Source organism: Populus nigra, chromosome 9 (genome assembly GCF_951802175.1).
Source record: "Populus nigra chromosome 9, ddPopNigr1.1, whole genome shotgun sequence".
Classification (NCBI taxonomy): Eukaryota; Viridiplantae; Streptophyta; class Magnoliopsida; order Malpighiales; family Salicaceae; genus Populus; species Populus nigra.
The window spans coordinates 13,626,421-13,651,829 of NC_084860.1; the positions used below are offsets into that span (position 1 = coordinate 13,626,421).

General features: G+C 35.5%; 2 protein-coding genes across 4 annotated transcripts; both read left to right on the plus strand.

Annotated features, from left to right (window-relative positions):
- The first annotated feature begins 4,847 nt into the window (after positions 1-4,847).
- LOC133703451 (probable serine/threonine-protein kinase At1g54610) lies at positions 4,848-14,371 on the plus strand. Its single transcript, XM_062127973.1, has 8 exons — positions 4,848-6,103; positions 8,533-8,817; positions 8,994-9,311; positions 10,164-10,391; positions 11,780-11,880; positions 12,431-12,545; positions 13,233-13,709; positions 13,915-14,371. Exons 1-8 carry the CDS (start codon positions 5,693-5,695, stop codon positions 14,119-14,121), a joined length of 2,142 nt encoding a protein of 713 aa, XP_061983957.1. The 5' UTR covers positions 4,848-5,692; the 3' UTR covers positions 14,122-14,371.
- A 2,345-nt stretch (positions 14,372-16,716) lies between these two features.
- Positions 16,717-24,606, plus strand: LOC133703028 (protein SPA1-RELATED 3-like). Of its 3 annotated transcripts, XM_062127416.1 has the most exons (9): positions 16,757-17,066; positions 17,841-17,886; positions 18,270-19,354; positions 19,549-19,706; positions 19,934-20,909; positions 20,989-21,135; positions 21,267-21,578; positions 23,022-23,081; positions 24,111-24,606. In XM_062127416.1, exons 3-9 carry the CDS (start codon positions 18,479-18,481, stop codon positions 24,297-24,299), a joined length of 2,718 nt encoding a protein of 905 aa, XP_061983400.1. In that variant the 5' UTR covers positions 16,757-17,066; positions 17,841-17,886; positions 18,270-18,478; the 3' UTR covers positions 24,300-24,606. The 3 variants fall into 3 exon arrangements, with proteins under 3 accessions (XP_061983401.1, XP_061983400.1, XP_061983402.1); XM_062127417.1 differs by lacking the exons at positions 23,022-23,081; positions 24,111-24,606 and having other exon boundaries at positions 16,717-17,066; positions 20,989-21,181; positions 21,267-21,577; XM_062127418.1 differs by lacking the exons at positions 16,757-17,066; positions 17,841-17,886 and having other exon boundaries at positions 19,150-19,354; positions 19,533-19,706.
- The last annotated feature ends 803 nt before the right edge of the window (positions 24,607-25,409 follow it).

Below are 25,409 nucleotides of genomic sequence, written 5' to 3' on the forward strand. Positions count from 1 at the left end.
ATCATGTTTTTTTAAAATTTAAAAATTATTCTTTTTTTTTTACTTAAAGATATTTTTTTATTTTTAAATCATTTTATATACTAGTGTTTAAAATAATTTTAATAACATAAAACAAAATATTATTTTAATATATTTTTAAATATAAAATACTTTAAACTATAACCATAAAAATTAATGAGATACTGCAGAATATAATAATAGAGTTTGGTAACTAAAATACAAAGTGTCGAATACCTATGCTGACGAGGAGCCTCGCCTGGTGCTGAACTCCGTGGAGACATGTATAATACAATGTCGAAAAAGATGGACCAGACAAGAAACATTGCCTAGGCTTGGAAGGGTCCCATTAACTTGCTCCTTGTCTCGATCACAGAAGACACTGCCATGAATTTCATGTATGCTTTTTCAAATGGATAAACTGTTCATTATTTTTTGGACACGGACAACTATTGTTTGGCAACAGGTCTTATGTGCACCTCCAATGGACCGACCATGACTTGCCTCGTGTCCATGTCATCTAGTTTCCTATATAATCCTTGTTCCGTCTTGATATAACACAAAGTCCTTGACATAGGCCGATAATTTTTTAAGGAAAATAAATACTCTTCTTACTCTTTTTTTTTAATTTTTACTTTCTTATATTATATTATTATGTTTCTCTAGTTTTTTTTTGGATTCGAGAAAACCCCACTTCTTGGAAAGCGCACTTTGTGGGCTCAGGTGAGTGAGTAAAACCACGGCTGTCCCAAGCTCTTACAAGAGGCGCACACTCTGACTCGAACTCGAGACTTGTTGTGCAGATCTCAAGCCTTTTGCCACCACGCTACACTCCCTAAAAACACTAGTTTTTTTTTTTCTATTTGAAGAAAATAGTTTTTATATTTCCTATTAGTTTTTTTGCAAATTGTATAAAAATTAAATGTTTTTATGTTTTTCTATAATTATTATATTCTTAATCTTTAAAAAAATTTAGTTATAATTTGTTATTATTCATATCACGTGGTATTAGAACTTCACAATTCCTAATAGTTTGAATTATTGCATGGGTTGGGAAAAGTCACGGAACATTCATTATATGCTTGTATAAAAATAATGAGGAGATTCTCTTTATATATATTTCTGGGGAATTTTTTAATATGTGGTACCGGTCAGTTTATATATATCTCAATTAATTTTATAAATTTTAAATTTAATAATTATACTCTGAAATTTATAAAACTTAAATTAATAATCTCTAAAAAATAAATATATTACTAGTTAAGTTTTATAACAAAGAAGAGAATCCAGGATGGATTCAGCATGTGATTTAAGACCCAGTAAAAGTTTCAATAAATATAACGGAGAAGGATATATTTGTCCCTCAATTGTCATGGAATTCTTAACTAGGTCCTCAAACAAAAACAATTCGCAATTAGGTCTCAACCTATCAAACATTATCCAATCAAGTTCTACAGATAAAATTATGCCAGAACCAGTATACTTTGAATCAAACAGGTCCTTGCTTTCTATAACTAAAAAGCAATTTTAAAAAGGTCAATAAAGTAATATCCCGTATATGAAGAGCTCAGTTGAAACTTTATTTGTTTGATATTCTATAAAGAATCGGATAACATTTGGGGTGGGGGTAAATATCCCATTTGCTGAGCACTTTTTTAAATATTGTTTTAAAAGTTTTTTTTATATTGATTTTAAAAATTAAAAAAATATAAATAAATTATTTAAATATATTTTAAAAATAAATTATTTTAAAAAACATCTTTCTACAGTTACAAACACGCACTTGCGTGTGAAGAGCCCGGTGATTGTACAGTGGGGGACAAGCCAGACGACGGTCATTTTCTGATAGAAACAGGAGTCCAACCCTCTAACTACCACTTTATCGATCTAGTTGACAAATTTTTGTGAGCAATGTAAATACATTCCAGTTTATGTCACGGATTCTAGCTGGAGACTCGATCATTGACCTGTGATATACCACAGGTCAGATTAGTTTTTGTAATGTAAAAAACCACCCAAGGGTAATTAGCATATTTTCTAATAAAAAATTAATTATTAACTCAAACTATGATGTATAGTCAATAATATTTTTAAAAAATATTAATACAGTGATATATTGTATGATATATATCTTTTTAAATATTAAAACAATGATATATTAGATTAATCCAAGTTAAACTGTTAAATCTGTAATTTAAGTCATGATATAATGATAACCTTATATAAAGTAAATCAAAATAAATTATGAAACTCAATTCTTAATCAATCAAATGTTAAAAGATAATATTGAAAAAAATATTAAATTAAAAAAAGGATAGAGAAACTACCCGAGTCAACCTATCAACCTCGCAATGCAGGTCATGAGATCGAGATAACCCTGTAAAAATCAAATAAAAAAATTACAAAGATTATTTTCCAACCACATTAACGTTGAAGGATGAAATAAAAAAATCAATTAAAAAAAGACAAAAAAACAACTCAAGTCACATGTGACTAACCTATTAAACCAACGACCTAGGCCACGAGACAAAAAATAACTTCATAAAAAGTAAATAAAAAACTATGAAGTTTAGTTTCTAACATATTCAATGTTGATGGTTGGAATAAAGAATAAAAAAACTAAATATACGAGACTGAGATAATTTCATAAAAGCAAGTTAAAAAAATACAAAACTCAATTCTCAAACAATCTAATATTAATGAAATTGAAAAAAAAAACAAACAAAAAAAATAAGATTAAGTTGTTAGAGGATAAAATTGAAAAACAAAATCAATTAAAAAATAATTTAAAAAAATGATCCGAGTTAACCTGGGACAACTTGCCAAACTTGAATTTAGGTCATGAGATCAAAATAATATCATAAAATGAAAATGAAAAAAAAAGTATGAAGCCTAATTAACAAAAACAGAATCAACTCGGGTCAATTTGCTAAATCCATTACCCGGGTCATGAGATCGATAAAACTTTATAGAAAACAATCGAAATAAATTACGAAACTTAATTATTAACCAACTCAGTGTTGAAGGATAAAATAAAAAAAATATAATTAGAAAAATGACCTCCAAAAAAGATTAAAGTCAACATATTAAACCCATAACTTGAGACAGTAAGGATAAATTTATAAAAAACAAATTGAAAAAATTACAAAACATCTGATAGATGTAGTTAAAAGTTGAAATCGAGGAAAAAAATTAAATCCTTGAAATCAATATATAACACAACACAAAGAAAATTAAAAAAATTTATGAAATTTAATTTTCAAAACAAATAATAAAATTGAAAAAAATACAAAAAATACAAAACAAGTAAATAATAGTGTTTTATTCATGGCATGTTTAGGAAAATTGTAACTCTTAGCTATGATTGTATGTTTTGGAAAATCATAGATTATAACTTGTAAAAATAACCCATGGAAAGGAGTAGATAATAGCTTTTAAACCATTACCAAACACTTAAAAACCAAAATTAAAACTGAATTAGTGATCGCTAAACCGGCGCTTAATTAGCCACATCCTTGAGTGTTCTAATAAATTAATGTCAAAGGGCATCTCCAAATCACAGCGTCGAACCATTTTCTCATCGGTGCTGGGCTGGCTGGTTAAAACCCGCCGCCCACATTGATGACTCACTGAAGTCAAAAAAATCTCAAATCACCCGAAGAATAATGTCAACCACAGGGACCCACTTAATAAAATCGATAGATGATCATGATGGATGTACCATTAAAATCAGCATTACCAAAAAAAAAATCATTCAATACCCACATGATTATTCAACTTACTAAGATTAATATAATAAAAAGGGTAATTATTTTGAGTGGGGCCATCAAATTGGTGCACAAGTTTGTACGTGCGAGGATGAATTGGATGGCCGTTCCCTCACCTAACAGCATTTATTAACGAGTTCCAATACAGCTTGGAGGCCTTGTTTGTTACCAGGGCGGTGGGGATTTTTTTTAATTATAAATATATATATTTTTTATATAAAAAACATAAAACATTTAATTATAAATAAAATACGTGCAATTTTATATTAATATTTCTGTTCTGTTGTGTTTCGGTGAGAGGTAGAGTGAGGTTTTTCAAAAATATAGTCATTTTAAAATATAATCACACCTGCCTCCCATCCAAATAGATAATAAGGTATTAAAATGTGTGTTTTTTTAAAAGCATTTTTTATTTAGAAATGTTTCAAATTAATAATTTTTTTATTTTTTAAAAATTATTTCTAATACTAACAGATTCAAATTAAATAAAAATACTAAAAAATATTTATTTGAAGAAATAAAAATATATTTTTAAAATTTTTTATTAAATATATTTTTAAAATACAAAAATAAATATACACCTAATAGCCTATAATTAAGATGCTATCACATTGATTGAGTGTGCACTACCATAAATATAATGTTACGTGGATGCACATAAACGTTTCATTGAAGTTAATTGTTTTTTTTTTTTTTGTAATTCTTCTTCTCTTGTTAATATATTCTTTTATTTTTTGTTATTTTATGCAATCATGTATGGATATGGAATATTGATAGCAAAAATATTTAATGAAATAAGGCATCAGAAAATGATAAATGAGTTTATTTTTCATATATTCTTATAAATCTTAAAAGATTAAAAATAATTCGTCAAAACAATTGTTAAGATATGGATAATTCAGACCACATTCAGAGGAAAGAAATATTTGATACTGTTAGAAAAAAATGGAAATATCTTTTTAAAAAGGGAAATTAAGGAAAACAGCTTTCCACAGAAACAGAGCGCGTGGCAAAAGCAGAAGACACAAAAACGAGAATGTCTTTACGCATCGGGGTCTTCACTTCAGTCCTCAGTCTTGTCTTCTCAAAAAGCCTGTCTGTTCTTACGCGCCGTGGCATTAATTAAATTTACAATAATAATAATAATAATAACTTTCACATTTATTTATTTTATTACACATTTATTTTCGTTTTCAATTTATTTTTTCTCATCTTCTCCACACTTACTCCACTCTCCCTCTCTCAATCAAATCTCGGTGCCTCAGATCTCTCTCTCTCTAGGGTTTACAATTCTCATCTCACAATTGTGTTTATTCCTATTTTACTTTCCATTTTCGAGGTGCATGCTTTATTTTGAAGTGTTTCCAGTTCTTTACATGTTTCAGATTTTTTTAATGAAATTTGGGTTCTTAGGGTTTGCTTTGTAGTGAAACTGTGAGTTTGTTTAGGGTTTTGAATCACCTCGCTTGAGAGCTGAAAAGACCAGGCATGGCATTTTCAAGGTATTTAGTTTTTAGGTTGTGATTCTTAATTTGTTGTTGGAGTGAAGGTGGTGGTTGTTGTTGGTTTTTACATTTTTCGGTAAAACTTTTAGTTTGGTTGGTGGAGAAAGTCTGTTTCATTTCTTCTTCTTCTTCTTTTTTGGACTAGAAGTCGGTGGATTTGATAAGAAAATGGAAGTTTCATTGCAAAAGAGCAGTCATTGAGGCAGAGTTAAGATATTGTGTAAAGTTTCTATCTTTGCTTATGTTCTTTTTGGGGTGGATGTTACGTTATTTATTCTAAATGCTTATTTTCTAGGCAAGTATTATTTAATTGTATGAAAATGGGAATGGAAGAAGAGGATAGAAGTGTAAAGATGAGGATTTTGAAGGGTAATTATTGATTCTAAAGGAGGAGGGCGTTTTTGGAGCTGGTTTAGGTGCATAATGGGTTGCCTTTGCTGTAAACCCTCTGCAATTGAGGATAGCAAAGAGAGTCCAAGGGAGAGGCTCTCCAGTAAGGCGTCGTCTGACTTGAGGGTATCAAGGGCCACCTCTTCAAGGAGGGAGGAAGCATATAGAGCGAAAGATCGATGTGATGGTAATGATGGTAGGACAATGTTGATTGATAAGCAAGTGAATGGATCTCTTAGAGTGCATGGGGGCGAGCACGTTGAGAGGAAGAGGGACAAGTCAGAGTATGCTGTTGTTCACCACCCAGGGATGGGCAGCATACCGAAAGCTACTGAAGGGGAGCAGGTTGCAGCAGGGTGGCCTTCCTGGCTAGCTGCTGTAGCTGGAGAAGCAATCAAAGGTTGGTTGCCACGGCGTGCAGATTCATTTGAGAAGCTAGATAAGGTATGCCCTTTTCTTCATTCTGTTTGTGTTGTTAAATCTCAATTTTTTTTCCATTCAAATACAGGTCTTTCAATTACTGAGGATCAATTTTTTTAAACTAACTTTATCAAAAAAATCCCCGAGTCCAATTCTGAGATGTATTTTTGTAAGCGCAGCTTCATTACAAACAAGATCCAGTTTATGATTTTCAAAATTTAGCAATTCAAACTGAATGATTGAAGGACATCCTTACGACACTTCGATTGGGGATAGTGTAATGAACAATTTGACAGTTGCTAATTAGAACGAGAACCTGTTTGTGCTTCTACATTTTTTAGCATTTTTCATGTTTGCTTGCATTGGATATATCTTGTGTTGTCAAATTTTATTGCCTTAGCATGAAATCAGTTAGAAAATCCATGGAACTATTTCATTTTTTTTGGGTATTAGTTGACATTACCCTGAGATTTTTCCGTGTGTTTGCTTGTTATTTATATTTATAAATAAACAAGGTGGTGAAAAATGCATGAAGACTCATTAATAACATGCATAAAAGTTCTACAGTGCTCATTTTAACACACATAGGAATCATGAATCATGCGGTTAATGATGATTCTTTGAACTTGATAACTTCTTAATAAATGTTAGTTGGAAGTTCAGTTTAGTTGGATCTAGGAGGCCTGCGAACTGTTGAGTTTTGGGAGGCTTGAGACATTATGAATATGAAAGAGTTAAAATCCAAAATTTCAAAGTAAAGAAGCATAAAATTAAAAAATAGCATGAAACCCAAAAATAACTAGAGAAATCACAAAAACAGCCAAAACGAAGGGCCTCAGCAAAAATTTTGATATCTAAAGGTTCGAAGATATAGTGATGCAATGGCTACTATATGGGAAATGGCATCCAAAGACTCCTTAAAAAAATTGAAGCGCAATCCAACAATCGGATCAAAAGTTATGGTTTTTTTGAGCTGTTATTTTGATCTGATGCGATCAAGTCTCCTCTTGGGTTTACACCTGTTCCACTAGTCCATAAATGCATTTGTCAAGCCATCAACATAATTTGTCTTGGGTAGATCCTCATTTAGTTGTGGTAGACTCACACCTGACTACTCAGAGTCACCCGATATCACATGCTTGACTACAGCTCCAAGATGGCAAGATTAGCTAGTCAATCAACATGTATTTTCCTTGGGAAAAGTTTTGGCCCATACGAACATCTTGTTGTGTATTAATATACTGTCTCAACTCAAACGATCCACCAAAATGACATTTTCCTATACGTCGTAGTTAGAGTTGCTGCCATTATAGCAGAATCCACCTCGAATTCTAACCTGCAAAGCCCCAAATTCCATGCGCACACACATACACACACCAAACAACATGAGTTGCCACAACTCCATTTACAAGGGAGAACAACAACTCAGATGTGCTGCAAAACCAAATCGTTAGCGACCTTCGCTAGCTGTCTCATATTAGTCCACCATGATGATTTCAATTATAAGTGAGAGCTTAAGTCGTGTCATATAAAAAAGCATGATCCAGACTAGACATTAGAAAGTTGACATTAGTAGTTATAGGATTGTCTGCGGCAACTTGCTTTGACAATAGGAATTAGTGATGCTTAAAGGTTTGAATGATTTTCTTACAGCTAGAATTTTTTTATTTGGCTAGATTGTGATATCAGAAAAGTGGAATTATCCTTCTTTGAGTCCGAGAGTGTTGAGAAACTGTAAGAGGTGATTCTGAGAATTTAAAAGCTATTGAGTATTGGGGAGTATTCGAGAAGTGACAGTCATTCATAGAGATGTGCCATTGTTTTCACTTTACTTAATGGAATACTCATGATGTTGAGGTAATTATCCTTCCAAATAAGCACAATGAATATAAACTGGGTCCAGTTTTGATAAGCTGCCAATCAATTAGCTTTAGTGTGCCTAGGCTTTCATATTGACGGACAGCATATAACTTGTAGTTGAAAATGCTTTGTTAATTTTACACCATAATTTAAGAAGTGGATGCACGTTAACAGCTTAAATATCTGGGGTTTCTCGCTCTGCACTTCTGGTATTCTGTTTTGGTTAATTTGGCGGAACTTTTTCAAACATCTAGTCTTGATGGATGAAGCAATTTGCATGAATCCGCTTGTCTAAATGTTTAAATTTGTACCCTGCCCCCTCTACCTTCTTACTCTTTAAGGTAGGGCAGGGGCCAGGTTTGCTTTTGTGCATTTCTTGTTGGATACCATGGACTTCTATTTGCACGTTTTCTTCTATAATTTTGTGTTGGCGACATCCGCACATCATTCTATCCAGTTCTTACAACTTACAAGTGCTCGTAGAATGGTTCTCCCCCTCCCTTTTCTTTTTATCTGCTGGTGTCCTCTTTGGACCGAGATTACCTGCTCGCAGGTATTGGTTCCCTCATCTGATGATTTCTATGTTAATGCAGATTGGCCAGGGAACCTACAGTAATGTTTATAGGGCCCGTGACCTTGATCAAAAGAAGATTGTTGCTTTGAAGAAAGTAAGATTTGATAACCTGGAACCTGAGAGCGTTCGCTTCATGGCCAGGGAAATTCACATTTTGCGTAGGCTTGACCATCCTAATGTAATAAAGTTAGAAGGTCTAGTTACATCAAGGATGTCTTGCAGCTTGTACCTTGTGTTTGAATACATGGAGCATGATTTGGCTGGGCTAGCCGCACACCCTGGTCTGAAGTTTACAGAAGCCCAGGTAATTATGGCAATTTTGTTCTAACAGATTCTTATTTAATGTATGTTTGCGTTTTTCCATGATACATGTGCAAGTTTTACATGCTTCTTACTGTCTAAGATCATACATGTGTGTAAATTGTCAATCGTACATGACCATGCTTTGGATGTTATGGTCTAATATGTATATGCTGGCAGGTGAAATGTTACATGCAACAACTTTTACGAGGACTTGATCACTGTCACAGCCGTGGTGTTCTGCACCGTGATATAAAGGGTTCCAACCTATTAATTGACAACAATGGTATCTTAAAAATTGCAGACTTTGGACTAGCGAGTTTTTATGATCCTGCTCATGTTCAGCCACTGACAAGTCGTGTTGTGACTCTTTGGTATCGTCCTCCTGAGCTTCTACTTGGAGCTACCTACTATGGGACTTCTGTTGATTTGTGGAGTACAGGTTGCATACTTGCTGAATTGTATGCAGGCAAGCCTATTATGCCTGGGAGAACTGAGGTACCTTTCCTTTTCTATTCCTGAGAGAAAAATTTGTCTTTCAGGTTTTCCTCCAAACAGATTGTTTCTCTTAAATGTGATAAAATGCTGCAATGCAGATTGCTTTTCATGGGCCATGATTCTGAGTACAATTTTGAACTAATTATTTGCCAGAAACAAATTTTCATCCCATGATAATTGTCAAGTGGATATTACTTTGAAAGATTGCTGAATTACATCCTGCCTGCAAAAAAATCCACTAAATGGATCATCAACATCTTCTCCACCCTACACAGAACTTCCTAGTTCTCTTCATCGTTTAGAAACTCAATCACATGTATTGCAAGCTGTTGGGCAATGCAAGAAACAAGGTCTTGCACTTTTCATTACTAAAACACATAACACAAACACGAGTTGAAAATACCTTGTGAGTTCTTAGCTCTGACAAGTTGTGGGTATTGGTCGTAGGGAACCATTGTCTTAATGAATGCTTTAACCTCGGAAGGTATCTTGTTTTCTCTATAAATTTGTTTAAAGGAAACAATGAGGGGATTATTCAATAGGAGTAAGAATAGAATTTTATTGATTAGCCTCGTTTCAATCTATTAAAATTTTATTTTAAAGAGACCACAAAAAAAAGAGACATGACATCTCAGATTTGTTGGAATTCCTTTTTATCCTTTTGCAAAGATCGTATAACAAGAAAAAGAAAAAAGGATTTAACAACAAGAAAAGAAAATATTGAAAGAGCGAATAATTATCTTGAGATGCTGTATCCTTATTCTGCTATCTTATTGTCTGTAAGTTTTATAAACGACATTAGTATAGCTACATAAAATATTGATGATCAATTTGTGTGCCTCTGCCTTGTAGGTGGAGCAGCTGCATAAAATTTTCAAGCTGTGTGGCTCACCTTCTGAAGATTATTGGAGAAAATCAAAGTTGCCTCATGCAACTATCTTTAAGCCTCAGCAGCCTTATAGACGCTGTGTTGCAGATACATTTAAGGAATTCCCTCCTCCGGCATTAGCTCTTATGGAGACCCTGCTCTCCATTGATCCTGCAGATCGTGGGTCTGCAGCTTCTGCACTGAGGAGTGAGGTATTAAGCATCCATGAACTATATTTCCCAAACTTTCCTATTTTCTTAGGGGGATTAGTGTGTGTTTTTTGGATGGGGGGAGAAGTGTTGAGATGAAGGTTGATGTTAGCGTGTAAAGTGACTCAATTTGTTTGCAAATGCTTCCCCATATGAAACTTTATGGTCTAGTTGATATTTGTTTTTTATTCTGTAATGTATTGGCTTCAGTTAGAAGATCTATATTGATGCACATGGTAGTACATGTGCTCCAAATCTTTTTATCTAATATTCCTTTCATTTGTAATTTAACCATTCTAATAATTCTGTCTAGGATTTCTGTTATTGTTATCGCTGAAATATATTTGGAGACTGAAGTCTGTTTTATTTCCAATTCATGTGATTCCATGTTGTTGGATGAAGTTAAATCATGTTAAACATGCAAGTTCACTTGGTGCCATCAGTAAAAGACACTATAGTACTCGGCGATTCTAACAACTCTAAAGTTACATCATATGTGTTTTAGATTGTGCTAATCATTGTATTGACCCTCAACTAATCAACTCTACCAATCTTTTGCACAAAATCCTTTGATGCCTTCATCACTGTACTTGGAGGTCACTTCTTTGTTTCTTCCTAGAAGCATCCAAGGCCATTTTTCTCAATGGTGACTGTGTTTCTGTTGCATGACAGTTTGTCGTTGCAATCCTGCAACTGTACTGAGTTGAGTTTTCTTCAATGATCTGTCACTGGATGATGTGTTGCTTTCAGGGTTTTAATTCCTGCCCCTTGTTCTCATTCTAAGATTCCCACAGTTTGACTCCTATGCACTTTCTATATTTTGCTGTATCACATTTAGTTTGTAAAATTTTGTCAACCATGAACAAATTTGAATTTTAGTTGGTGCTTGATGAGTTTTTTCTTTTCTGTGATCAATTAAAAGAGAATCATCCTTCATTTCCCTATCTTCCTTCTATATAACTGGTGGGTTCTGCATCAATAACTTGGTCAGTTGAAAAAATAATGGCATCATATACAAGAGTGTGCATGTTCTTCTTTTCATGTTTTCTTTGCACAATGCTATTTGTCAACCTTTTTGATGTAGCTCGGTTAACAGATCTTATTTTCTTGAGTTTCTTACTTGATAATACAGTTTTTTAGCAGCATAGCTAATTTATTTGTAATCTTCACACAATTTTGGGAAAACACCATCCATATGATGCAACATATTGGTTCAGAACATTGGTTAGCAAGTCTTTATTGTACTTTTTTTTTGAGAAGTAAACAAGTACGCAAGTTGAGTATGATCTTTATGGTTGGCTAAGGTTGCACTAACATTTATAGTTCTATTTTACATTTTTCTTGCTTCTTTTTGTTTGTTAGTATTTGATTTGTTTAGTTTTGTTTTACAGTTCTTTATAACCAAGCCGCTTCCATGTGATCCTTCAAGCTTTCCCAAGTATCCTCCTAGCAAAGAATTCGATGCAAAAATGCGAGATGAAGAAGCTAGAAGGTAAACATTGTAAAAGAACAGAATTTGTTTTACAGCTCTACCATTAGTTGCTCATTTAATCTTTAGTTGTAAGGATGCTGGAAAAGGCCCAGAAAAAGGCTTTAAAAGACTTCCTTTTTGGCCATGTTAGCTATATCATGGCAGTGTTGGAAATATACAAGTTGCGTGCCCTTACCTGTCTAGAAGGCCTTAAGAACTGAATCTCCTGCATCAGATGAATGCAATGTTTATTAGTGTAATTTTATGTTGCTATCTAATCACTGGTGCTGGTTCTAGAGCTTTACGAGTTCGAAGAGTGACCAACCTGGTGCTTTATCAAGTAATCCCCTTGTTCTAGTAGTAGCAGTAGGAATGGAGCTGTTATAGCAACAGAAACTACATTGGCCACCACGCCCTGGCTCATATTGCTTATTGTGGGTTTCTTAGTGATCCACCAATCTGTCCGTTACCCTTCTATCATTGATGACACCCTTCTATCATTGATGACATCTTTGACTTATAAATGTGGTGTAATTTGCTAACAATCTCATTTTTATTTTCATGTTAACAGACAAGGAGCAGCAGGAAGCAAGGGCCAGAAATCTGACATGGAAAGAAGAGGACGGCGGGAATCTCGTGCTGTCCCGGCACCTGATGCCAATGCTGAGCTAGTTTTATCAATGCAGGTGATTTCTACAAGACACCTGTTTCTCTCTCAAGACACATTTTTGCATGTGTATATATATATTTGATTGGGGAAGGATTGCGATTAGGAGGTTGTTAGTAGGCATGCTGGCCACATGGTGAACCTCTGAGGATAGCCAAATGGTGGAAAGATTGGTTGGAAGAGGGAAGGGTTTTTTTTTTTTTTTTAAAAAAAGTTAACTCTGCTATAATCCTACAAAAAGCTAGCAAACAAGTCAGGCATAACACTAATTCTTAAAACACTTCTTAGTGCACTCTTCTCAGAACAATGAAGTATAAAGTAATGTGCCATCTCTCCATTCTGATCACATGGAAATTGATATTCTTCACCTCAAATAACAGCTTTGTACAAAAGGCACTTTATGAGACATGACATCTTTTATTGATTCTCCCTTCTGTTCTCTCTCCCTCTCTTCTCTTCCTCATGCCATGAAAGCAGCATTTCATACTTTCTTTTACTGAACAACTTCTGACTTCTCTCCTTTTGAGTTGCTCCAGACTCATTTAAGCATTATCACCTAATAACTGATTGTTTCTTGTTGCTCCATTTTCATGAATGATCTCTTTTAACTTTTGATTCCCTTTCTTTTTTTTGGTACTCCATTTAATTTAATTTGATTTGATTTTGCTTTTGAAATTTATATTAATGGATTGCCCTCTAACTACAGAAAAGACATGGTCAGTCAAATTCCAAGAGCCGGAGTGAGAAGTTTAATCCCCATCCAGAAGAAGTTGCTTCTGGCTTTCCAATCGATCCACCTAGACCATCTCATGCTGCAGAATCAAACATGGATCCTCAGGGGCATCAGCATAAGAGAGCTTCCCATTCTGGGCCATTGTCTCACCGTGCTGCATGGGCTAAGGCCAGCAGGAACCCTGATGATGCTCCTAAGATTTCCACTGGGGCTGACTTGTCAACAATGTCAAGCTTAGTGGCAGCACGGAGGAGTTTATTGTCTGAAGATCGCAACGAAAGGTCTGGCCTGGCACAACCAGAAGTTCCAAAACTAATGGCAAGGTTTCCAGGATCCTTCAAAGAAACCTCAGAATCCTTCACCCAACAGGATTCAAGGCATCCGTCGCAGGGTGTTGCAGGTTTCCATCAAAAGGAAGATGGAAGAAATAGCAGTAAAGATCCAGTCCTTGTAAGTTTTCGAAATACTTTCAGTTTTCTTTATTTTCCTTTTTTGTGTATATTTTGCTAAAAGTTTCCTTCTGAATGCTTGGGGACTGATACCAATTTTCTAACCACCTTGCTGCTTCCTTTTGGCCTGTGTCTTGTCATGCATATTGTTTATGACTTTTTTTTTTGTGGTTCCTGATTCGCGATTCATGTTAATTTGAATCCAGCTTGGCTATGGGTCAAAGGGTCACAAAATTCACTATTCCGGTCCATTGATAGTTCCATCAGGGAACGTGGATCAGATGCTGAAGGATCATGATCGCCAGATCCAAGAAGCTGTTAGACGAGCACGTCTTGACAAGGAAAAGGTTAGAAAAGTCCAGGCTGAAAGCAACCAAATATCAACCAATTCATTATTTGTTTCAGGTCGATGAGGCAAGCCCCCAATGAGAAAGTATTGCTGGGAAGATCACTACAGAGTAGCTTGACTGGTGCTTTCCATCTGTGAAATATGAGTTAATAACCGTGGCTGGGGTTCGGTTTTTGTATATGTTCTTAGAAAGATAGCTAGTGGCCATTTTAGCTATAATAGCTTACTGATAAATCTCTCCCCTCTATGCAATTGATCTTGTGTATTTACTTTCCACTATTACTGCAATTTCTAAATTATTGGCCATTCTTGTAGAGCATCTGTATCAGCCATAAGATGTAGAGTATCTGGATGATGTGCAATTGTTCCGCGGTGTTCAAGAGAGAAATGTTGCATCCACCATTCTCAAGATTCTATTATAAATCTGTAGTCCTTGCTAAAGGGTCTCTTCTCATCTATCACAGGCTTAGAAATGATATTCTCCTCCCTGTTCAGAATTTCTTCACAGCTGACCACACGGCCACCCGCTCTCTCCTGCGAAGTATCCTATGGTCGATGACGCTCTCATATTGGCCTTGGAAATGTCCGAGTTTTAAAGGGTAACAGCTTGAAATTTCAACGCCGACCCTCCTTCAAGAAGCTGCTGAATACAATATTGTACTTCCAAAACAAGATAGTGACACTATAAGTTGCATCTAAAAGTCTGGTGATGGATGGAGGTAATGAACAAAGTTCTTGAAGCTCAGTTCTTAGTCTGCAAAATGAGAACGCACCTCCAAGTGCTGCTATTCTTAACAAGCTCCTTTCACCAATTTAAATCTGCAGTTGAGTTCACATACATTTAACAGTTTCTGTTCTTCAGATTTGTTACTTTTTGGCACCGAAGAGCTACAATCTGGTTCTCTTTCCCTCGCTAGAAACACCACATGTTTTACTGGTAGAGCCTCTACCACTCCCAGTTTCCCACAAGATACATAAACTCCTCAATGCTTCTGCCTTTCTCGTCCTCTTTCACTTTCTTAATAACCTTGTTCAATTCTCACCCTGGTCATGGTCTTGTCTCCTTTCTCGTACCTTTTCTTGGTATTGAAGGCATAATTATCAAACCTGGCTTGGCAGGTAGATCTAGTGGTCTGATAATCTAACTTCGATTGGATTTGTTTTTGAACTGCATGTAGACTTGACTCTGTCTAACTAGGTGGCTTGACTGACAGGTTAATTAATTCATCACTCGGATAACTTGAACAAAACCCGAGTAAGATCTAATCAATGATTTTTTAAAATATTTTGATTTAAAAATTATTATTTTAGTATTTTTTAAACGATGCTATTTTCATTAATAATAAATTTGAGTTGAACAATGGTTTTTGACCCGTTTTAACTTGTGATCCGGTCTTGTATCATGTTATGGGTGGTACTGATTCTTATAACTATGATTGTAGATGCTTCTTTTCAAAAGGCATCTTGTTTTCTTGACCTGAACAACACCAATGATGGTAACCCCAGCAACGAAGTTTTAGACGTTTAATTCGATGTTTTCAAAATCAAGGATTCAATATGATATTAATCACAATCATGTTGGTGTTGACATGAACCCATTCTCACTTTTGGCAGCCAGGGAAGCCGTGTAGACGTCTGACGTCAAGACAAAGAGTAAACTTAGCAAGACTGATTGGTCTTTCCAAGAGTTGATGCTCAACAATGGAGAAAACTACACGGTATGGATAGACTACATGGGTTATGAGTTGAGTATAACCAGGGCTCTTTCGCACATAGTGAAGCCTCGGAAGCCACTGATTAATGTTCCTCCTGATCTTTCTGAAGTATTTCTTGATGAAATGCAAGAAGGTTTCTGTGTATCTACTGGGAATCTTATAAAAAATCACAAAATCTTGAGTTGGACCTTTAGTAACCCAAAGCTGATTTGATTTGATTTTCATGGTGGCCATCGTCTTCCAAGAGTTTACATTCAATGGTTTACGTTCTTCGCACAATATATTAATGTGCTCTTTATCTGGTATGGTGGACCAGTGGTCCACACAGACTGCTCAAATATCTCCTTCGTTTTCACAAACAAATACAAAACTATGGATGCATTGTTGAATGTATGACCAGTATCTGTTAAACAAAAGTGGGATCAAAATCTAGTGAAGTAATAAGATTAAAAAACTATATAGGGTTTTTAATCATATTTTATGCACACACCAAACCACTTGATAATATCATTGTACAAGAGGGATTTGTTTTTAATTTTTTTTCAAATAACTTGTCATTATATGCTTATCAAAATAGATTTGGTTAAACACAACTCATACTTATAATTTTTTTTCCTGATAAATATAAATGTCTGAGTTAATTTATGTGTATCTTAATTAATTTCACAAAACCCTGAAATTAACGATCATATAAATTTTTAATGAATTTAAAGTTTATAAGACTCAAACTAATAATCTCTAAATAACAAATCTATAACATACAAAGTGAGTTGTACGGATTAACTCATAGTTATAATTTGGGAAGAATAGTTGATGCTATACCAAACGTAAATTCAAGAGAAAAATCTTCTATTATCCTCTGTGTTTCTTCTGGTTGCTTTTTCTGCGTGTCTATATACACACCTCGAGTTTTATTTATTTGCTGTTTTATTTTGTCTCTGTACTTTGTGAGTGATTTTGTTACCAATAATTTATACATAAATTCATGACATGGTGTCCCAAAAATGAAAGTGCAAGTGAGGGGATTCTATAAATATGAGAACTCGTACACAAAAGCAAATAGAAGAGTCCAAACCCTGTGGAACAAAAGGCGTGGCCGTTTTTAGTACATGAAAAATCAACCAGGCCACCTTACCACACACTGCTTAAATTACCTGCCCCCACCATTCTTCTCGTTACATTGTATCAGATTAAGCCCTCCACTTCATCTTTTCCTTCCTTGTCTACTCTGATGCTTTCTTTTGCCAGCTTCAACTTTAGAGATCACAGAGAGAGTCAAACCCACATTCTTAAGGTTTATTTATCATTATTTCGTGTTAGCTTCTTTGTTTGTGTTTTCAATTTTTCATTACAACAGTAATCAATAGTTTATTAGCTTCTTTTCTATCATTCGATGAGTGTTTCTTGTTGATGTTGTTGGATTGCTATTTTGTTAGTGCCACCAATCGGATTCTCTTTTGATTAAAGAATTACTATTTTTTCTTTAACAAGAACCCCAGATTAACTATTCTTAATTGTTTCTTACGTGCTGTCCTAACAGCAACCGCATCATTAGATTAGTTTAATGTTTCACATGCTTAATGTTATTATATTAATCTTTAATTTCCACTCCAGGAAAGCCAAGATCATTATTTTCATCAACAACCTTTTGTGTTTTCAAATTTACCATTTCTTTTTGGCTTCTGTGTAAAGAAAAAAAAGCACGATTGAGGCTATGGTGGTGCCACGTAACTCAAATGGAATAAAGCGGGAAGATAAGGAGGAAAAAGAGCCAAAGAGGGAGACTTGACCTGGTGGCTTAAAAAGAGAGAGAATATAATAGTTTTTTTTTAATCAAGTGCTACTGTGAGGAGTGAAGTAGGGCATGAGAGAGAAAGAGAGAAGTGTGTGTTTTTTTTTCTTCCTGTTTTCTCTTTTATTTTGTTGAAACATGGTGTTGTTCTTTTGTGGAGCGGTTTTGTTTGTTTTTATTTTTGGAGTTGTGGGGAAAAAATGAAGGACTTTATGAGGCAGACGTTTTTAGTTGTAATAACTGAAGTCTTCTTGTGTTGTGTGGTTCTCTTTTCAGGTTGGTCTAGCAGGATCTGAAAGATCCATTCTTGGTGCTACAACAGGTACTTATCCGCGCGCCCCCTTCTAAAAGGGCGTATATAATATTATTATGGGCGGGCTTTTGTTGGTTCTTATGCATGTGTTGCTTCTTTTTTTTCTTTTCTTTTTTTCATGAAACATTTAGGTACTGGTGTTTGAAATTCTATATTAAAAAGGGTGTTCAAAATTTCTCTTTTTCTGGATATTCTAGTACTTGTCTCTGATTTTTTTGTGGTGCTGGTGCTTGTATTGTTTTTGTGTTGAAAAGTTCCTGTGTGAGGACATGGTTATATAATTCTAGTGGATGAAAAAGGGCAAAAAATTGTGTGTTGTATAATAGATGTGTTGGATTTTTTTTTCTACTTATTAAGATTTTCTTAATTTTTTCTTTGGTTTATTGATGTAGGTGGTTGCAGTTTGTCACACGAGAAGTTTGCTTGCTAAGACTTAAGAAAGAGTTCATCTTATTTGCTTCAGTGACCACTGCCCAGCAAGGGTTGGTTGATCAGAAACTGGGTTCTTTTAGCTATTTCTTTGAAATGAGGTATTGCTGAAGATGGTAATGGTGGGAGTTAGAGAGTGTGGTAGAAGCAGGCGAATTCCTCCATTTCTTGGATGTGTTTGTTCTGGCTTGCATGCAGCCCTAGGGGGATAGCGATGGAGGGCTCATCTGAGTCTGCTTGGCAGAAGTCTGATAGTCATAGGGAATTTAATACTTCAGTGGTTTCCAACAGGAATCTGAGATCTGCATCTCACAATTCTGGGTTTAGAAAGGAGAGGACTGATAGGGTTGTTCTGGCGCGTCAAAACCTTAAAAACCAGGCCGGTACTTTATCTGGGGTTTGTGAGGATGAAGCTGCAGTTGACCGTTTTATGCAAACCATAGAATGGAACGATGTTAGCTTGAGGCACTGGTTGGACAAACCACAACGGTCTGTTAATGAATTTGAATGTTCGCACATATTTAGGCAAGTAGTCGAAGTTGTAAATGTGGCACATTCACAAGGAATTGTTGTTCACAATGTCCGGCCTTCTTGCTTTGTTATGTCGTCATTTAACCATGTCTCCTTCATTGAGTCCGCGTCTTGCTCAGATTCGGGGTCTGATTCTTTGGATGATGGATTGAACAGCGAAACTATGGAGGTTAAAAATTCTTCTTCTTCTTTGCCTCATGACATGTGCCAGCAAAGAAGTAGGTTACAAAGTGAAGATTTTCTACCTGCATCTACTCCAACAAATACTTTATCGGAAGCCAGTTGCATGCAGTCGAGCTTGGTTTATGCAGCAGATGTACCATTAGTGGAAGAAACAGAAGAACATAAAGTCCATGATATGAGGAATGTTGAACATGAAGAAGAAAGGAAACAACCATTTCCAATGAAGCAAATATTGCTTATGGAGTCCTGTTGGTATACCAGTCCTGAAGAGGATGCTGGTTCACCAAGCTCTTGCGCTTCAGACATCTACCGATTGGGAGTTCTTCTTTTCGAGGTTCGTTATGATAATGCTGCATTTATGAATCAAAATTAGGGTGGAATAAAAAGTCATTTCCTGTATCTGTTTTGCACTTTTGACTTCTATTTCAAGCATGAAGTTCTTCATTATCTAAATGGCCTATAATGATGTGTTAGAGCTTCTACTGTTTACTGTCTACATTGATGTGATATAGTTCTACTTGTGAACAGTTGTTCTGCCCATTCACTTCAAGTGAAGACAAAAGCAGAACTATGTCTAGTCTCAGACATCGAGTTCTTCCTCCTCAACTGCTGCTCAAGTGGCCAAAAGAAGCTTCATTTTGCTTATGGTTACTGCACCCTGAGCCAAGTAGTCGGCCAAAAATAGGGTGACTATTAATTTCTGCACCTTTGTTTTCTTTTTTCACTTCATGGTAGCATCTGCCTTAATATGTGGGTGTGTGGGTGTGGTGGTGGGGGGGATTTTTCAAACCCTTCGAACTAGTACCTCGTTTGCTTATGGTTATTAAACTGTGAGCCAAGTACCTTGTTTACATTTCTTTCGATTTATGTTCAATCAAATTTTTGTGGTCTTATGCTTTTGTATTTGTAACAGTGAATTGCTGCAAAGCGACTTTCTTAATGAACCCATAAACAATTTGGAAGAGCTTGAAGCAGCAACACAGCTTAGAGAGAGAATAGAGGAGCAGGAATTGTTGTTGGAATTCCTTTTACTAATACAACAAAGAAAACAGGATGCAGCTGATAAGTTGCAAGATACTATTTCTCTTCTATGTTCTGATATTGAAGAAGTTACAAAGCATCAAGTGTTTCTTAAGAAAAAGGGAGACACATGTAAAGAAAGAGGAGAGGGTGACCATTTAACATCAAATATCCCTGCACTGAATGTTGTTGACATTGATGATTCTTCTAGCTTGGGTTCCAGAAAACGATTTTGCCCAGGCCTTGAGATTCACAACGTAGAGAAATGTGATGATAATCTAGATGAAAGTCAGAACTCAGATACATTTGTAGAATCACAGGAAAGTCCTCTTTTTAGAAGTTCACGATTAATGAAGAACTTTAAGAAATTAGAGTCCGCATATTTTTTGACAAGATGCAGACCAGTAAGGCCACCAGGGAAACCATCATTTGCTAGAAATTTACCAGTAATTAGTGATGGGAGAATCTCTATTGTTGCTACTGAAAGAAGCTCCATAAATAGCATAGCACCAAAGCAGCAGTTTACTGAGGGTAGACGAAGTGGATGGATAAATCCATTCCTTGAGGGTTTGTGCAAGTATCTATCTTTTAGCAAGTTAAAAGTGAAGGCTGACCTGAAGCAAGGGGATTTGTTGAACTCTTCAAACCTAGTCTGCTCTATTAGTTTTGATCGTGATGGAGAATTTTTTGCTACAGCTGGTGTAAATAAAAAGATAAAAGTATTTGAATGTGATACAATTATAAATGAAGCTCGTGATATCCACTATCCTGTTGTTGAAATGGTATGCAGGTCAAAGCTAAGCAGCATATGTTGGAACAGCTACATTAAAAGCCAACTTGCTTCGAGTAACTTTGAAGGTGTGGTGCAGGTAATGGCTCAAACCTTATATTTTATTAGCCTTTTGTTTTCATTTCATTCATCGTAAATCAGTTGCTCAACATGTTCAGGTATGGGATGTTACAAGAAGTCAAGTAGTGAGAGAAATGAGAGAGCATGAGAGGCGTGTGTGGTCTGTTGACTTTTCATCAGCAGATCCCACTATGCTGGCTAGTGGGAGTGATGATGGTTCCGTCAAGCTATGGAGTATCAATCAGGCAATGTTACTTTTGCATTTGGTGGATGTCAGCTTTGAAAATAAACGTACTAATGTTGTATGATTTCTTAGTGTGTAATTTAATCCTGGATGACTGATAAGTTGTTTGTCTGACTCGGGTTGCTAATGCAGGGAGTCAGTATCGGTTCCATCAAAACAAAAGCCAACATCTGTTCTGTTCAGTTTCCCTTGGATTCTAGTTGTTCTATTGCTTTTGGTTCAGCAGATCACAGAATTTATTACTATGATCTCCGCAACTCCAAAGTTCCTCTCTGTACATTGATTGGACACAATAAAACTGTGAGTTATGTGAAGTTTGTAGATATGACCAATCTTGTTTCGGCATCAACGGACAACACACTGAAGCTCTGGGATTTGTCAATGGGCACATCTAGGGTTATTGATAGCCCCGTTCAATCTTTCACAGGCCACATGAATGCAAAGGTATGACCAATATTTTATGACCTTTCTGTAATGACTATTGGATGAAAATCAGCCTGATTCTGAGTAGTTGTTATTTTCCTGGTCTGTCACAGTTGGAATTAGTTTAAACTTGAACTAGAATCAGGTACAGCCCATACAAACTCATCCTTTTGCTTGTAGTTTTTAATTTTCATTGGGCTATAGGATACTCGGACTTCAATTGTAATTATCAATTATCACGTGTTAACATAGGGGAGCCACTCTAAGTAGAATGTAATTAGTGTTTCAAAATCGTAATATTAGCATTGCTGAAGATGCAATCAATATCATATATTGTGTTGGTTTACAGCGAAAGCATAATTCAAATATTGTTGTGAGTCTACATGTGCCCTCCATCTTGTCATGAGGTTGCTTTAATTTTGAGCTACTTTGCCGATGACATGAAAGCTAAACAATTGATAAGTTCACTCTCCATTTTAATGTCAACGCTGACTTTACTATGGGATGGTCATTCCAAGTCATGAAATCACTGGTACTATATGCTCCTACCCATGCATTGGCTGCTAGTCATCATCTTCCATTTCTTCCATTTAACAAATGTAAGGCTTTTAATAGGACAAGATGGGTAATTGAATCAGATTGTTTATGCGGTTGGCAATAATGTTCTTCGGAGTCAAGTTGTTATGTTAACGTTTTTACTATATTGATAAAAAATTATTAAGGACTCGCAAAGAAGAAAACATTATGGAGTTGCCAGACATGAAGTTCTGTGCCTTCAAAAGTGATTTTCATTCAAAACATGTTTCACTTGGATGAAAAGTTGGCTTGTGATTTCCTTATAAAGTAGATGTTTTGGAGAGAATGCACATAACCATCCGAAGGGTTTAATTAAAACTGCACAATTAATCTTCATGTAAGCTAGTTATATTGTTGGGAGAACTAAGGCTGCTATGCATTGCATCGCGGGGTTACTGGCAGTGGATGAGGTGAATCAAATTCATTCTAGCAATTAATATAATGCTCTATCTTAATGTTTTTTTTTTGTGTGTGTTTGTGTGTTGAACTACTGAAATTTGTTGAATTCCATCAGTTACACCAAAAGCTTCTGATAGTGATAGTCTCAAGGATATAAATTTGAATACAAAGTTCTAGAATAGTCTGTGTTTTACCTTTCATATTGTGTTCATGTTGAAATCAGGGATCGGGTGCTCAAAATAGTTATGACTGGTCATCATGTTAAACGTTAGAAAATGCCTACTAAAAAAATGAAATACTGAAGGAAACATTCAAGGACCTTTTTTCTGGCTTAGGTACTTCACCATGCACGTATATGCTAGAAGATTCACTGTTAAGTTGCTTCAATTTCTTAGTTTATTGTATGTTTGATGTACTTGTTACAATGATAGATGAATTTTTTTTGGTGGCCATGCTTGACACTTTTGACTATGTGTGCTCATGTTGTAGAACTTCGTGGGTTTGTCTGTAGCAGATGGTTACATTGCAACTGGCTCGGAAACAAATGAGGTACTTCATATATCTTCTCACTTCTTTAGTATTTAGAGGTTCCTCGCTTTTCTACAATGGATAAAATTGTGGTTTCGTTTTAGTTGCGAAACAATCTCAACTTTATCCCCTTGCTTTTATTATGATGGCATAACCATCCACTCGTGGTCTCTCTCTTCTTGTTTGACAAGCCTGGTTACGTGAGCTGCATTAGAACATAGTACCTCTTAAAGAAACCAATTTCATCTTCAAATGTTTAGTTACTTTTTCAATGGTTGGGTGAAGCTTTTCAGGCATCTAACTAGGTTCTCTTAATAGATTTGTAGGCTTGAAAAAGTTATGGGCTGAAAACAAAAAAGAATTACCTTAATGGACACAAAAACACAACCAGCACCCGGAATATGAAACAATTGCATAAACCAACGTTACCTGAAACAATTGCATAAACCAACGTTGCATGAAACAATTTTTAGTCACTAAAATGATAGCCTCGTATTACAGCAGTACAAGCAACTCTCTCTCCTTTTCTTACCTTTAGCTTCATTTTGACTGTTTTTTACATTTTCCTTTGGCTATCATTTTCTTGGAATTCCAACTGCTGTTAGATATAATAGGCCTTGTACTCTCTCTCCACCTCTAAAGACTATACATCTGTTTCTTCTTCAGTTCAGTTTTCTGAACTTTATTGTTAGGAAACAAGATGTATGACTGATTTTGTTGGACTCTGTGTTGGGAAGTAAGGAAATAAAAGAAAAGGAGGAAACATGAATAATTAATTTGTTGTCAGACATCACAATAGCCACTCTTTTCACTCACATCATGATATTGTACCAGCATTTAAGCTGCTTTCTTTTCTATTTCTTGTTCTTTTTCTTTGTTTTTGTTTTTTTTTGGTGGTTCTGGTTAGCGCCTTTATTTTATTTATTACCTAATTTTGAACACGTATCAAAACTCAAGCAACTATGCTCGTGGAGTGACTTTTACAGTGCAAGTTATGGTACCATGCAAGTGTCATTTATCTAGTAAATCTAATGCTTTTTTGTGGAATAGGTTTTTGTCTATCACAAAGCTTTCCCCATGCCGGTGTTGTCCTTCAAGTTTAACAACACAGACCCGCTTTCTGGCCATGAAATGGATGACACTGCACAATTTATTTCTTCTGTCTGTTGGCGTGGCCAGTCATCTACGTTGGTTGCTGCAAATTCTACTGGGAATATCAAAATTTTGGAGATGGTTTAAATTGGTTTATGCACCAGTTTTAGCTTCAAGGAGATAGTTGGTTGCGAGGGAAAAGTGGAACGAGCACAGTGATCTTTCACAACAGGAAATTGTGTAGCTTATCTAGGGTTAATGGGCAGCCCGTATAGGAGGAACCTGATGGTTTTTTAGCGAAAACAATTTTTGGCATGAGTTCATAGCAGAAGCAGACAGCATTAAGAGAGATATTTGTCTTCTATATTATCCCATGCTTATAGTTGATCAAATGTATTTTTTTATATATTTTTATAATGAGAATGGATGAAAACATGTCATCCTTCACCGTTTACTTAACGGGGGCAATCGACCAGCTCCAGGCTTAGATGCTTCCTCCTGTCACCTTTCGTTGCAGCTGCGATCCCCACAGGGAAAAGTTTGTGGCAACAACATTTCCAACAGGTTTGTCAAGGTACTTCCAAATTAAAGAAAAGTTATAGAATGCAAGTAAAATGAAGCAGATATTATAATTATTACCTGATAGGTTTTATTAAAATAAAACTACAGTTACTGTTGTTTGATTACCTGATTGCTCTTCAGCGTGTGTTTGAAATCGCGTCCGAAGATGCTTTTAGCCTCAAACCCCTTTTTTAATGTTCTAGGAGACAAGAACTCTGAAGACTGGCAATGCATGGAATGCATGCAACTATACACTGGTAGAATCAAAGGCCAATTATCCATGCTGATATTATAGAATTCACAAAAACCTTGCCTGTCACGACCCATAATCCGTTCAAAAGCAAGTTTTCCATGCCTATATTATATTATATTATATTATATTATATTATATTGTGCTAACAAATCGTCACGCCACTCGACTTCCACAAGGAAACCAATGATAACATTTTGAACAAAAAGTTAAACCAATAAATAGCATTGCCAAACAAACCCTAATGCCTGAATGCATCATAGCTTGGAATTATGTCAAGTTATCAACAGCAAAAGAAAAGTCCACTCCACTGCTAAGAACAAACTTCAACGCCCAATATGCACGTTGCTTGTTTGTTTCAATAGGAAAGGGATCTCCCCCATTAATACAAGGCACTGAGCTTACTCCCGACGTGACAAAGGCCAAGACATGAAAGTTCAGGTTTT